General features: G+C 37.9%; 1 protein-coding gene across 1 annotated transcript; it reads left to right on the top strand.

The window, feature by feature from the left end:
* The first annotated feature begins 2,321 nt into the window (after positions 1 to 2,321).
* On the top strand, positions 2,322 to 13,785 carry LOC124169182 (60S ribosomal protein L5). Its single transcript, XM_046547695.1, has 6 exons — positions 2,322 to 2,453; positions 2,729 to 2,914; positions 2,998 to 3,132; positions 6,883 to 7,085; positions 11,893 to 12,070; positions 13,488 to 13,785. The coding sequence occupies exons 1-6, from the start codon at positions 2,451 to 2,453 to the stop codon at positions 13,692 to 13,694; spliced, it is 912 nt and encodes a 303-aa protein (XP_046403651.1). The 5' UTR covers positions 2,322 to 2,450; the 3' UTR covers positions 13,695 to 13,785.

Genomic DNA, 13,785 nt, shown 5'->3' with positions numbered 1-13,785 from the left:
AATCTCAGTTGAAACATGTTGACAATTGAATATCAGTTGAAACATTAACAAATCTCAGTTGAAACATTAACCATCTCAGTTTTGACATTACTCATCCAGTTTTTATTCTACAATTTGCTCATATGGTTATCTTTGGTGAATATGTTAATTTGAATGGGTGTTCATTAGTGATGGTGCTCCTGAGAAAGGGGGGGCAGCAGCTTTGAAAAGATAAAAGGAAGAAGGGGTATAACATTCAAATTTGTTTCAATCAGCGTTCATGGTTGTTTCTACAGTAACTTTATTTTATGTGAGTTTCATTTCTTGGGTGAAATTGTAAGTTACTTTTTGCCATGGGCATTCTATTTTTATACCTGTCAATTTTTAACATTACAATTCCCCTCATTGTACCCGAGCCCTGATTCCAGCAATTGGACAACCAGGGCTGGATTTTCCTATGGGCTAACTAAGGCCTTGGGCCTTGAGATCAAGAGGGGTTTGCGTTCAAGTTGGTTGCAAAATTAAAATTACACTATTCTAAAAACAGTGAATACTAAAAAATTGAACCGAAAACAAGGAGAAATTCTATTCATATGATTAATAGACAAATATGGAAATGAATTTGTTAAGACCAATGTTTTTGATTCGTTGGGTTTTCTCATTTTTATATAGGAGGTTGTAGCGAAGTACATATAGTTTATAGGTTCACTGATTGCTATGGCAAATATTGATGTGCCTTATGCTACTAAGTTATGGCTTATTCTAGCATAAATCTTTTATTTTCTCTCTTGTAATTTACGTACTTTAAAATGGAGGGATAAGTGGAATAGTGCCTTGGGCCACTTTTCATCTAAATCTGGTCATGAGGACAACTCTCACTGCCTTGACTCAAGCTTCTCTCTTAAAAATTATTTTTATTGGATAATAAAAATTCTGATTGCTTAAATAGATTAGATTTTATCAAGTCCTTCATCTGAATTTTTAGCTGCCATATGAGTATACTTTTCAAGCATCTGTACTAGATGCCATTATTCATGAATGAACTTTTTCATATCTCACCAGATGGATTTTCAGGGGCTGCAACATTTTACAAAACCTCTTGGCCGCATCTTAGAGTTGCCAGAAGGAGATAGAATTATATAATTTTCAGGTCAATTGCGGTTACTCTGGTATGGGAAGTACCACATCAAATCCACCCACCTGAAAATTATGTATATCTACCGTATCTGTTCCACCGTATTATTGCCCTGTGGAGAAGTCAGCAGGGTTTGTAAAGTATTGGTGTTCCTCACAAATTACATGGTGAGACAGAAGTTAATTTTCTTTTGGTGAAAACCTAAATTAAGCCATTATTCACGTTCCAATATTGACTAATTTTTGATATTTTTATGGAAATGGAATCAATTAGCCGCAAATTTTCTTTGGTATCATATAACCTTTTAATGATGAACATTTTGTAGCAAGAAAATTTTTTTTTCCTGACTTATTTCAAGATATTAGGATGAAAATCTCTTTCTAATGGTGAATTCTCTCGTAACTGTAGTGAGAAATAGAAATATACGCTTGTGGAAGGAATCAAGGTACTTTAATCAAGTCTTTAATGGTAATAATACATATATTCAGCCTTTTCCATGTCCTAGCAATTTCGGGGATGTTAATTGTTTTTCCTCAAACATTGACTTGTAGCCCCAGCTGTTGAAATGCTACCCCTCATGGTCTTACATGGGTACTCAATTCAACTGTCAGCAAGCTATTTTGAAATGGAAAATTAAAATTGTTGATTGAATATTGAAATTAAGTTTCCATTCATATATATCATTTTCATGGGTCGGCTCCTTATTTTACGTTATGTATGCCCTTTTGATCTGCACCATAACCCTAAGTAGCGGGTGCTTTCTACTGGAAATAAGGTGACAGATCTCTATTATACATCATAGGTTTGTATATGCTTAATTGAGGACATATTACTTGTTTATGGACCTCCCTTTGGATAAAACCCACGATGACTTAGGATATAATGCAGTGCCATGGTACTTCATGTAATTAATACATCTTTTAATTATAAATACACTTTACAAATTTTTGTTGTCTTCAAATAATTAATGATGTCCACTGAGATCATAGATTTCCTCAGTAGTTACGAAACTGATGCGATTTAAGTTTTTATTTTAAAAAAATCGAGGGTATAAGTAGAGATTTATGAATTTATTATGAAAACTCACGCCTTTAAGAAGAATTTTATCCTAAAATTAATTTCTTTTAAAGACCTCTTTTCATTTTTCACTTTGGTCCATTCAGTAGTAATGGTTAATTTTCCCGGGTCAAAGATGCGGATTCCGAAAGGTAGTTGTTTTTATTCTAAGTTGTCGGATTTGCCGCTAGTTGCATCATTGTCGATCTCTTTCGGAAGGGGTCGACGTTTAGGGAAGGCGGTAACGTGTATGAAATTAGGGTAATTATTAAGCTGTGAAATGGTGAGTTTCCTTTTACAATATGGATTTTAAATGTTGATTGATCGTATTTTCTGCAAAGTTATGTTCATACCAACTGCCTAGAAGTATTTCGTAGTATGGATGGCTTAAGATAGTTAATGTGCCACTGGGCAACGTGGTGTTGGCAATATGGCGATATATGTGTATTCCATCAGTGCATGTAGACGTGAAAACTTACGGAAGTATTCTGTGTTTTTATAATGCATTACGCATGGTGATTTCGCCTGAGCTAATTCCTGGTATGATTAAATTCACAGGGTTTCGTGAAAGTGGTGAAGAACAAAGCTTACTTCAAGCGATTTCAAGTTAAGTTCAAGAGACGTCGTGAAGGTAAAACCGACTATTATGCCAGAAAACGCCTTATTGTGCAAGATAAGAACAAATATAGCACCCCGAAGTACCGCATGATTGTCAGGTTTAGCAACCGTGACATCATATGCCAGGTGAGGTATCTTATTGATGCGTGTGGTTCTCCAATTTGTTGTTTTCGCGATTTGTTTTCTTAATCCGTTAATTCCTTTTTCAGATAGCCTATGCTAGAATTGAAGGAGATAAGATTGTGTGCGCAGCATACAGTCATGAGCTCCCCAAATACGGCATCAAAGTTGGGTTGACGAACTATGCCGCCGCGTACTGCACCGGTCTCCTTCTGGCAAGAAGGGTAAGTTTAGTCTTACAAATGGAACGGTGCTATCATGTGGCTGGAGAGTCGAGAAATGTGGTAGTGCACAGAACTTCAGGATATACTTCTCTCTTGTTTTGGACCATTGCATAAGTAATGTTTTCCAGTGGTCCCACTTTAAGTTGTGACACATACTAGTTTCCGGGTTATCAAAGTTTTTGAGGGCCTGTGGGCTCTTTGCTTGTTCCCTGATTTTTGGAATGCATTATAGGTGGTTATATGGCAATATTTGAGACATTAAACTGAGAAATTGTGGGGAATGTCAATTTATATTAGTACAGAGTGGCCATTGTAACTTGAATGGGATCGAGTTATTTGCGATTCGAGCTGACAGTTTTTATTCCACGAGGTTTCTACGGAAAGTGGAACCGCGTTAACACGAGTGCGGGCTGTTGAGAAACCCCAATTAAACGAGAGATAAATGAGGCACCGTCATTGAGCCCCTAACTTAACATGTAAGAAAGAACGGTTAATGCGAGGCCCTTCGAGTAGGCGCCCGCTATTGAGAGAGATTCAATCTTCGGGAAAGATTCGTCACTAGTGCTCAATCGCTGTAACTGTTAGCTATCTGTTAGATAAGGAATTAATATGGAGTATCGAGTACCAATTGCACGTGATTGGAAATTATGCTCGGCTACGTTGTTTCAAGGGTGGTAAGAACCACTGATGTAAGTTAGAGCATAATGCTAAAGCATAGGTGACCTCCTGATATATTGCTTAACGGTTTCGGGCTTTTAGTTGAAAACGAAGTGATACACTGCTGTAAGGGCTTTTAGTTGAAGACGAAGTGGTAGACTGCTGTAAAGATATTGAAGACCCTGAAGGGAAGAGAGGCACCATTTTGGGAAATTGTCTTATTAAAGTCTCGTGGAAGTTGATGAATTTGCCCCCACTCATGAGGAGATAATATCGTCATGTCAGCGAAATTATTCCTGAAATGATGTCAAGATAATATCTTCTTTTTGAATCATAACAGGGTCCTGCTTACTCATGCCATAGCATTTTAATGACTCGATTGCCTAACTATTTCTCAAGAACATTATGAAACAACGGATATTTCATTGGTGGTCTTTAATTGCTCGGCATATTATTTTTCTTATGTGGATAATACATAAATTGGCCGGCCTTTGTGGCGGTGGGGTAAAGTCCACGCCTGCCAATCCGTAGGTCGTGGGTTCGAATCCCGCCTGGGTGGGTGATTACTAGCCAGGGCATGGATGTTTGTGTTGTGCTTTGTTAATGTTGAAAACCCGTTGCAAAGGCTACAATGTACTGTTTAAGGGGAAATTGGAAATAAATAAAAAAAAGATAACATTAGAGGCAGGATCTCTTTCATCTGCTTCTTTTTGTCTGCTGAAAAAAATGCTATACATTACCGCTAATGTCATCCGCAAATTGCATTAATTATAAGTAATGACTACCAAAGACGAGGAATAACAAGGACGCAATTTTTATTAATTAAACATGGATTAAATTTTTATGATATTGATTAAAACAATGGAATGGTCAATATGTGCGCTAGGTATATGTGTGTGGCATTGTTAGTTGTGCATTGGAATGCAGAGAGAGGCATTATTATTATTATCATCATCATTATTATTTTTTTTGTTCTCAAACCACCGAATACAGTACATATTGGCCATTTTACATCGCTGTATTCAACAAATTTAACAAGTAAATGTACACGTACAACCATGTCCTGGACAGGGGAAACCTATCCAGGTGGGACTCGAACCTGCAAACTCTTGTTTGGTAGGCGAAGACGTTACCCCGCTGCCACCGAGGCCGGCTCATTTTGACATGTATTGAAGTCTGAACAGAAGTTACACATTAAAAGTTAGTTGTTAAATTTAAACATTGTGATTTAAGTAAGGATGTGAATTGCTGCTAAAATTTTCCCCTTTTTCAACATTTATCAATAATTTCCTTAATTGAAGTACTTTGCTAACACACCAACCTTGTTCTTATAAAGGTATGGATGTAAGGTTTCATGGACATTATTTGCTCCACCCCTTTGAAACTGATAATTTGCCATAACAAGGGTTTATTTTGGCTGAATGGGGGCATTGTTTATTTGAGTTTCCACTACATTTTGGATTTTTCCCCAGGGTAGATGTTAGCTACCTTCAGATGCTACCTCGAATTTGGTCCTTAGAAGGCATGTTGGGTACAATCAAGTGCAGAAATTTATCAAGTGTCAAGCTGTTCACGAATGCATATTTGTAGTACAGATGGCACCCATATTCTTAGTAAAAAGTAGTTTTTTTATAGCTATCAGTAATCCTCACTTACCTGTAGTTTTCATCAAATAAGGATCCTGATTAACATAGAATATTTTTTCACAATCTCTTTTCCTTTGTATTCGTTCAAATTCAGCATTTATGTTTTGATGTGTGGTAAGCCCTTTTTTTGCTTCCGTTATCATCTCTAAGACCCACATTCTTAGTAGACCCTACATATCCATCCCTTCATAACGAGAGGACCCTACATGCATTTCTCAGTTGACCCTACATAAGTGGTGAGGGGTGATTCTGTCGTCAAGTTCTCTGAGATGATGTAGGTCGTGACATAGATGATGGTGCTGCGGCAATTTTCCACTGTGGTTGCATAACAGGACCAAACTAAGAAAAGGTGTCTGATAATTTTGTGTGTTGTTAAGGCAACAGCCCATGGTAAATAAACAATTGGTATCTTCCTCCAGGTCGTGTTGGTGCATTATCACTACAAATACTCTCATATCAAGCCAAAATAAGAACCATTTTGTCTTTAAATTACTTCCGAAGTGGTTTGTGCAAGATAGTTATAAGTAGGGGGCAAATATGATCATTGACGTGGGAACTTACGTTGTATCATCAAGGTTTGTCATTTGATTGTACCTTCCATAGTCAAGTTTATTTTGTGATAAATGGCAGCAAAATAAGTTTTCTATGGTTGGACGTAAATGAAGTGTTGGTTTTTCAAAAGCATACCAAGTGCCAAACATGAAAAATGTTTATATATATTTGCAGGAATAAGGTGCATGTATACTTCTGTAATGTACTTTCTGTACTCCAGCCAATTTTATTTTTACTTTTGATGGGTTTAATGTGGTAGTATTATTACCTTTCTGCGGTTTCTATAAATTTTAAAATGGTCCGTGTGAATTAGTCTCCAGTAGTGCATTGTAATGTAGCTTTTAAAATCAAAGTGATCAGTGGAGGTAATTTGGCTGTCATTTTATTGTAGGGTGTAGGGCCTGTTATGGCACATGCAGGGCAAGATCTATTTAGGAGGGGGCTGATAGCATATCAGGGGTCGGTTGGCCCTTCAGGGTTGACTGAGATTACGGCCCTAAGTACTCATGCAATAACTGAAGGAGATGTTAGAGATTTTCCGACACATCTGATACATCGGTGATAGTGGTCTGAATCAATTCAACTTTATTTTCTCATAAACTCATTCCTTAACTTATAAAACCTACTTCCCACGTAAAAGGCACACTGTCTCATTGTATGGATGGTTAATGTGTGTGAGAGAAATGAGGAATGGAGTGATGCTTGAAAATTTTGTTTAATTTTATTGAAGCAGTTAGTTGTCCTTGACAAACATTACTTGTATTATAGTTGAGTGAATGTGTGGGAATAAATAATTGTTTAATGAGTTATTGAGCATGCGGTTTTTTGCTATCCTCTTTATCTTCTATATTTAAGTGTAAATAGTTGAAGTAATTGTGGCTGTTCCATTTTTCAGCTCTTAAAGAAGTTAGGATTAGATGAACTGTATGTGGGCTGTCTGGAAGCAACTGGTGAAGAATACAATGTTGAATCTGCTGAAACGGGACCAGGAGCATTCAGGTGTTACCTAGATGTTGGCTTAGTGAGAACTACCACTGGTGCCAGAGTATTTGGAGCAATGAAGGGAGCTGTTGATGGTGGATTGAACATTCCCCACAGGTAGGTTATTGGTTTTGAATTGTCTTATTTTAAATTCTAATCTTTCGAGATAAAACTATGTCTGTAACTACAGAGATGCTGGCTATGTATCACACATTAATAGGCTTATATCCTTTTTTTGTACTACCAAATATGATTACAGGTGGAATTCATGATAACATGTCATGTCCCTCGTTTTTGAATAGTTAAGTTGTTTTTCTTTTGGGAGGTTGATTACTTGAAGAATGCCTTATATTGAGATATTAAACTCTTGGTTGACTTAGGAATTAAATGAATTTATTATTTTAAGGAGTAGTTTTTGGTTAAAGTGGGTTTTAATGGAAGATGTCACTCATCTCCCTATGTTCATTTAAAAGGTCATCCTTCAGTCCAAAGCTAGATCTGACAATCGGCAATTAAGATATCTATTTTTTAATACTTATGTTTCCTTGTGTGTGGTGGTAATCAAATGGAATCCTGTATTTGGTTACTTGTTTATTTTGAATCTCTTACATATGATTTCTTTTCATTGTTCAGAGATTTTGTGGAATACTTTTTTTAAAGGCACTACACTTGTTCTGACCAAACCACCCAACTTTCGGGACCAACTACAGTAAACTCTCGATTATACGAAGTCAGTGGGACCGGAAAAATGGCACTTCGTAAAATCGAGTTTCGTAATTTCAAACCTTTTTCATAAGTCACGAAAAAATGTTCGCTTTTGTTTCCTCCGCCTTTTTTTGTCTTTAGTGGCCGTATTTAAATGTTTTCGGTGGTTATTCACAGTAGAATTCTTAGAAAAGGCTTTTTGTTATTGATTTATGCTGTGAAAGATCGTTAAATAATTATACCTCCATAAAATTCCCATTTCTTGTATATACTTCAATATCAACGATCGCTTGAGAAATTCGCGACCAGTTTAGAAAACGTAATCAAATAATGAATTGCAAAGTTTATTATCAGAATTTAATGTTATAAATTTGTGGTTAGGAGCAAATAGCAACTATTAAGTACGCGTAAGATAGATATTTGTTTCCAACACCCACGGAATTTTAGCACCAGCCGGCCTGACCATACTCTAAGGGCCTAACCGCCATTTATGTTGCCCTCTATCGCTCAGTGAGGAGATAAAAAAGAAAAACGAGGGCCTTTACCAGTTTCCAAAATAACCTTCGTAAGTTAATATTTTGAGTTACTCCGTATTTTCAGCTGAATGTGCTATCTTTTCACTTAGTTATTTTCATTGAGATTCAGTTACGATCATAAATTACGTAGGATATGATTATCTTCTGGTGAATATTTGAAGTAAATTCTGTTTGAGTTCTCCGTCCGGCTACTGTGCTCCATCATCTTCGCAGACGTTGCTATGAAAGACTTAATTCTTCATCAGGACCATATTCTTGGTACCTAGTGTGAAGTGCTATGTTCATATAGTATGTCTCTTCTTTTATGCCGACAGGAGCAAGGTTCCAACCGGAAAACGACAGGAGAAACATCTTCCATTATCGGAGAAGTAAAGAGAGAAACGTTATTATCCACATTGATTATTTTCCTACAAGAGACATTTCATCATTTCTCAACGTGTGTGAAGTATTGGTTCACTTGCGTGAATTCCCAAAAATGACACGCAAAAACCTGTACCTTCACCTCACTTAGTTTTCGTGTTCCTTTCTCCACCGTATTGAAAGTTATGCAAAGGATCATTGGCGTCGAGAAAAGATTTTCTTAGTTTTAGCACTAAAAAATAGACGCGCCATAATCTTAAATAAATATAGTGTGGAATGAGCAAAGAAAATAATTTAAATTGAAAAGTCAGCAGAGAAGAAGAGAGACAATTATAAGCAAGGCCCTGTTTCCCTGATAGTGGAAGATACTTCTTCAGCCTCTCTCCAGTTAAAAACTTAACACCATTGCCGGTTAAGATGAACCATGCCCTTCTCCACAGTTTGGAGAACGTTCCCGTGGGTGGGGTGAATAAGAGTGGGATGGGGATTGTCTGAGGAAAGAAGTGTGGTCAGCATAACGAGTGGTGAAGGGGGCAGGAGAAAGAGGGGTGGGGAAAGGGCCTTCAGCTCTGCCTCAGTTTGGGGGCCGTATTTTTTTGCGGCGCACTCAAGCTCCATCACCTTAGGGAGGGTGGAATGGGAAATGCTGGGGAAGGATGGGTTTGGGATGCTTAAGGTGGGTGTCAGCAAGATCAGCAGGAGGGAGTAAGCAAAGACTTAGGAAAGAAAGATCTTTCGGCATGGGAGAATGGGGAGGCGAGCGAGAAGAAAGTTCCTGGTTAGAGTTAGAAGTGATTTATTACTAGTAACCTGAAAAATAAGTCGGTGGTAAATAGAGCCCAATACTTAAGATATTTAAGTTGTTTATTCAGGAAGGCTAATATATACACGAAAAGATATTACCCAAAAAAAATCTATATTTTTTGCTTTTTGCCTCTCTCCATCGCCGCTTCCATCATGGTTTCTCACTTGCATAAATGGGAATTAAATTGGGGATCTAAATCGTTAGCCAGATCAAAATATCTTAATGTTTGGAGGGCAGCGTATACTTCTTTTTTATTAGGTGAAATTACTTCCTCACTTTCATCTTCGTCGTCACTGCTATTATGACTCGTCCCGGCCGCTGCTTCTTCCGACGTAGGTACAGGCGTTGCATTGTCGCAAGCCTGGAGATCATCGTCTAGGGCAGTGGTTCCCAAACTTTTTTGTACCACGCCCGCCCCCCGCTACACATATCAGCTTTCTATTTTACAATACCCTATTTCCACGGTGCCGTACATACCAACTCCTACTTGTACAAGTATGTGCCTACTAGATACGGTGAGTAGGTAGATTTTTTTGTTCACTGTTGAATGCGGTAACGCAGAATGGAAAGATTCAATAATTGGACGTATGATGAAAATTAAAACAAGTATCACATGAGAAACGAATATAATTACCTGTAACCTTCTTTGATAAAATTTACAACTTTATTGAAACTTTAGAAAAAACAATTATGAAAACTTAGAAAGACTATTTCAAAGATCTGAGGAAATCATTTTTGTAATTTTTTTATTTATTTCATTTGGGTGTCTTGCCCCCCCTGGAATTTCTCCACGCCCCCCCAGGGGGGTGCGCCCCCCAGTTTGGGAACCCCTGGTCTAGGGCAATATAATCGTTTGATGTTGTGCGTTGTGCTCCTGCTTTTTCCAAGTATTTTTCAAAATCATCTTTTAAGCCTCAAATCTTTGTGCTATCAAAGGGAATCAGTCCAATTTGCGAGTGTAGTAGAGGAAATCAAGTACGTCTTTAAATCGTATTACCGCGATGAAAAATAACACTTTTATTAACTTGGCCATTTTAGCGAATTTAACAAAATCATTATTTCTCATCGCAGAAACACGGTTCAGAGACGTACTTGAATGCCTGATTGGCAGGAGTGCGATGCATACAATCACTTTTTGGTGATGGCATTGTTTGATAGATTTTCAAAATGCAGTCAGAGCGGTCACTTTTGGGGAGGGAGTGCCCCCGCTTGGAGGGTCGAAGAGAGGGGCCAGCGAGGGTGAGCTCGTCGAGGAAAGGGTCCTGGATTAGGGACTCTTCGAAGTGCTTCGGCGAAAAAGTAGTCAAGTAGTCTTTGAAGTACGTTCACAGCAGCCTGCCTTGTGAACGTACCAGATACATTCACAGCAGTGCAAAGGGTTAAGTAGGAGTGTACGAAATACCCTGCGCGACCTTCCTGACATGTTAAACTATGAAGTATTGTCGTTGCGATGATTACGAATAGGCACGCAAATAGGGGCATTATATCTGTCGAGATATTTTTACTGAACTCCTACTTCCCTTAAATTCCCTCCGTGAGGTTTTAGGGGAACTCTTTCTCTCCAAAATTGCACTATCATTTACGATTTCACACTCACACAATGGACCACAGTCAGAAGCGCTGATTTTTTTAGCTACTTAAGCTGGCGTGACTAGTTTTATTGACAAATATTTTGCTGTAGTTCGTATAAATGAATGCCATTTGCTCCTGGGGACCGAGCCGAGGTTCGTAATTTCAAAACATTTCTTGTAATCGAAACTTCGTATAATCGAATTATGCCATGTATTTAGCATAGGCTTTTCGCTGGGACTGTAATACCACTTCGTATAATCGAAAACTTCGTAAAATCCTGCTTCGTATAATCGAGACTTTACTGTACATTGGCACTGACGGTTGGAGGGTGTTTAGGCCTGTTGCCCAGCGAAAACAGTTGGACCCGAGGGTCAGGTGGTTGGTTCTAACAGACCATCCAATGTGACCTGGCTCAATTTATATGGCTTCACAACGTCTATACCGTTATCGGGTATTTTTTCTATCAATTTGAGGTCTTGCCAAGCAACTCCATGAATTGCACCAGTACAAAAAATTTCTGAAATAATTTCCATTTTATTCTTGGATTAAATTCATGTGGATGAAACTTCAAGCAGCGCTTCTTCGCCCATGCCCTTCTCTTTTTTATGTCATCAATGAGAAACTAATTGACTAAAGCCAAACCCATTTATTGATTTTTTTTTAAATGTGGGGAGCCATTGCCAATATGTATAAGCCGAAACCAACTTAACTCCTAGCGATCATGTTGTGTACCGAAGAATATTTGGTTAGTTGATTGGGTCGGTTGGATTGATTTGGATGTCTGTAGAGCTGGCCCTACAAGGAGGGTCAGGGAATGGGGTCATGTCTGGTGATTGGGTCAGAACGTATGTGGTGCCTTTAATAAGCCAGTGCATCTGGTAAATAACTAGGGATTCCAGTTCTGTTGAAGTTCATTGTGGTTATGATAAATTTGATACAATTTCAGTAACAAGCGATTCCCTGGGTATGATGCCGAGTCCAAGGAGTTTGTTGCAGATGTTCATAGGAAGCACATATTCGGACAGCATGTTGCAGATTATATGCGCCAGCTTGCCGAGGATGACGATGATGCATATAAGAGGCAGTTCTCTAGATATATTAAGCTCGGAATAAATGGTGACATGGTAAGTACTGGACTTTCTGTGGTGTAATGATATAAATAATTGATGCTATGGAATTTCTGTGATTTAGCTAGACGGTGTTACTGAATATCAAAAATACAGTTTGAAATATTAGGCTACTTGTTGTTGGGTTTGTACATGCTTAGATGAAGGAGGGTTTTTCATGGACAAAAGTGGTGTTTTTTAACCCTGAAATTGGTGTTACTATAAGGACAATATGAGGAGCCATCACTTATCATTTTGTTGACTTGAAGAACCATCCCTCAACTGTGAAAACTTTGATTTCAAAACCTTTCAATCGAACAGTTAACTTATTCTGTCTAGGCTACCCATACCATTGCTCAAGTCTGTGAGTTTTCTCCCCGAGTCAAGTCTAAGGAGTGAGTGTTGAATTTGTTTGTGTGTGAGTGGTGCTGAAATGGGAGAATTCACAGAAGTGACCAACCCCAGACTCTCAACCAGAAGCCCATCACAAAACTCACTCAACCAAGGCAACCTTTGTGAAGCTCCCCTTCAACCTTCTCGAAGTTTCCTTCAAGTTGAGTGAGTTTTGTGATGGGCTTCTGGTCGAGAGTCTGGGGTTGGTCACTTCTGCGAATTCTCCCATTTCAGCAAAACAGCTCAGTAATTTATTTCGTACCTGTGATGTGATCCCCAACATTACGACCATTGGAGACTGCTTCTGTTTCAAAAAATATCCAGATCCTCTAATCCGACTTGACTTGTGCTAACAAAATAACAGAAGAATGAAAAATATTGATGATCACGTTTAAGTGGTTGAAATTCACGATTAAAATTTAATTGGTATTTTTTGTGGGAAAACCCCTGTTATTGCATTTGCTAATTTTGCATGTTCATACTCATGGTGTATGCCTTGGACAAGTTAAAGGGAAAATCACCCGAATATTCAGTGTGGGTAGTGCGTAAACTTATGTAACTAACTGTAGTTCCCCTGAAATGCATTGATGAGCTTCAATTCCAGTTATATTTATTCCTCTAATACCATCAGTATTTTGGTGTTATTTATTGGGATAGTTTTAATATAGTTTCAATTGTTTATTAGTTTTGGCTAGAGGAACTGTTGTTATACTTTTATGCCAATCTGAGGAAACAGAATTTTTTGCATTACGGTTACATTTTAATAATTTTTTGCTTAAAATTGGTTGGTTATGATGTTTAATGTTGTTAATGCCAGTTTACAATTGGAACTAGATCTACTTGGAATCTTTTTTGGTTTTCTGAAGTTTCTTGCGTGCAGTGTGGTTTAAAGAATCTTTTTTATCATTGGCAGGAAAATAAATTCCTAAAAACAAGTCTATTGATTAATAGAAACTAGATGACAATCCAGAAAGTGTTAAATTGAAAAGTTATATTAATTTTATTATATGCGATATTAACTTTTTTCTCTGTATCTCTATAGATAGAGGACCTCTATAAAAAGGCTCATGAAAGTATAAGGGCTGATCCTGAGCATAAGCCTGTGAAGGATGCTGCTGCTAAGGAAGCTGCTGCTAAGAATAAGAAGAGGTGGAATCGTGCCAAACTGACTCGATCTGAAAGGAAGAACAGAATTGAACAGAAAAAGGCATCGTGGCTGAAGAAAATAGCCGAAGGAGAAGTTGAATAAATGAGGTGGTGATTGAGGGTTCACTAGCCTTGATGTGTCTCTAAATACTTGTTATCTTTTGAATAAATTGTGGAATAAATGCCCCTCACCC

The sequence above is a fragment of the Ischnura elegans genome, chromosome 12 (genome assembly GCF_921293095.1).
Source record: "Ischnura elegans chromosome 12, ioIscEleg1.1, whole genome shotgun sequence".
Taxonomy (NCBI): domain Eukaryota; kingdom Metazoa; phylum Arthropoda; class Insecta; order Odonata; family Coenagrionidae; genus Ischnura; species Ischnura elegans.
Note: the sequence above shows the minus strand (reverse complement) of the source record. Positions and strands in the feature narration are given on the sequence as shown.

Coding starts and splice junctions, on each gene's coding strand:
- LOC124169182 (XM_046547695.1), top strand. Junction 2,915..2,997: donor ACCGTGACATCATATGCCAG/GTGAGGTATCTT, acceptor TTCCTTTTTCAG/ATAGCCTATGCTAGAATTGA. Junction 3,133..6,882: donor GTCTCCTTCTGGCAAGAAGG/GTAAGTTTAGTC, acceptor TCCATTTTTCAG/CTCTTAAAGAAGTTAGGATT.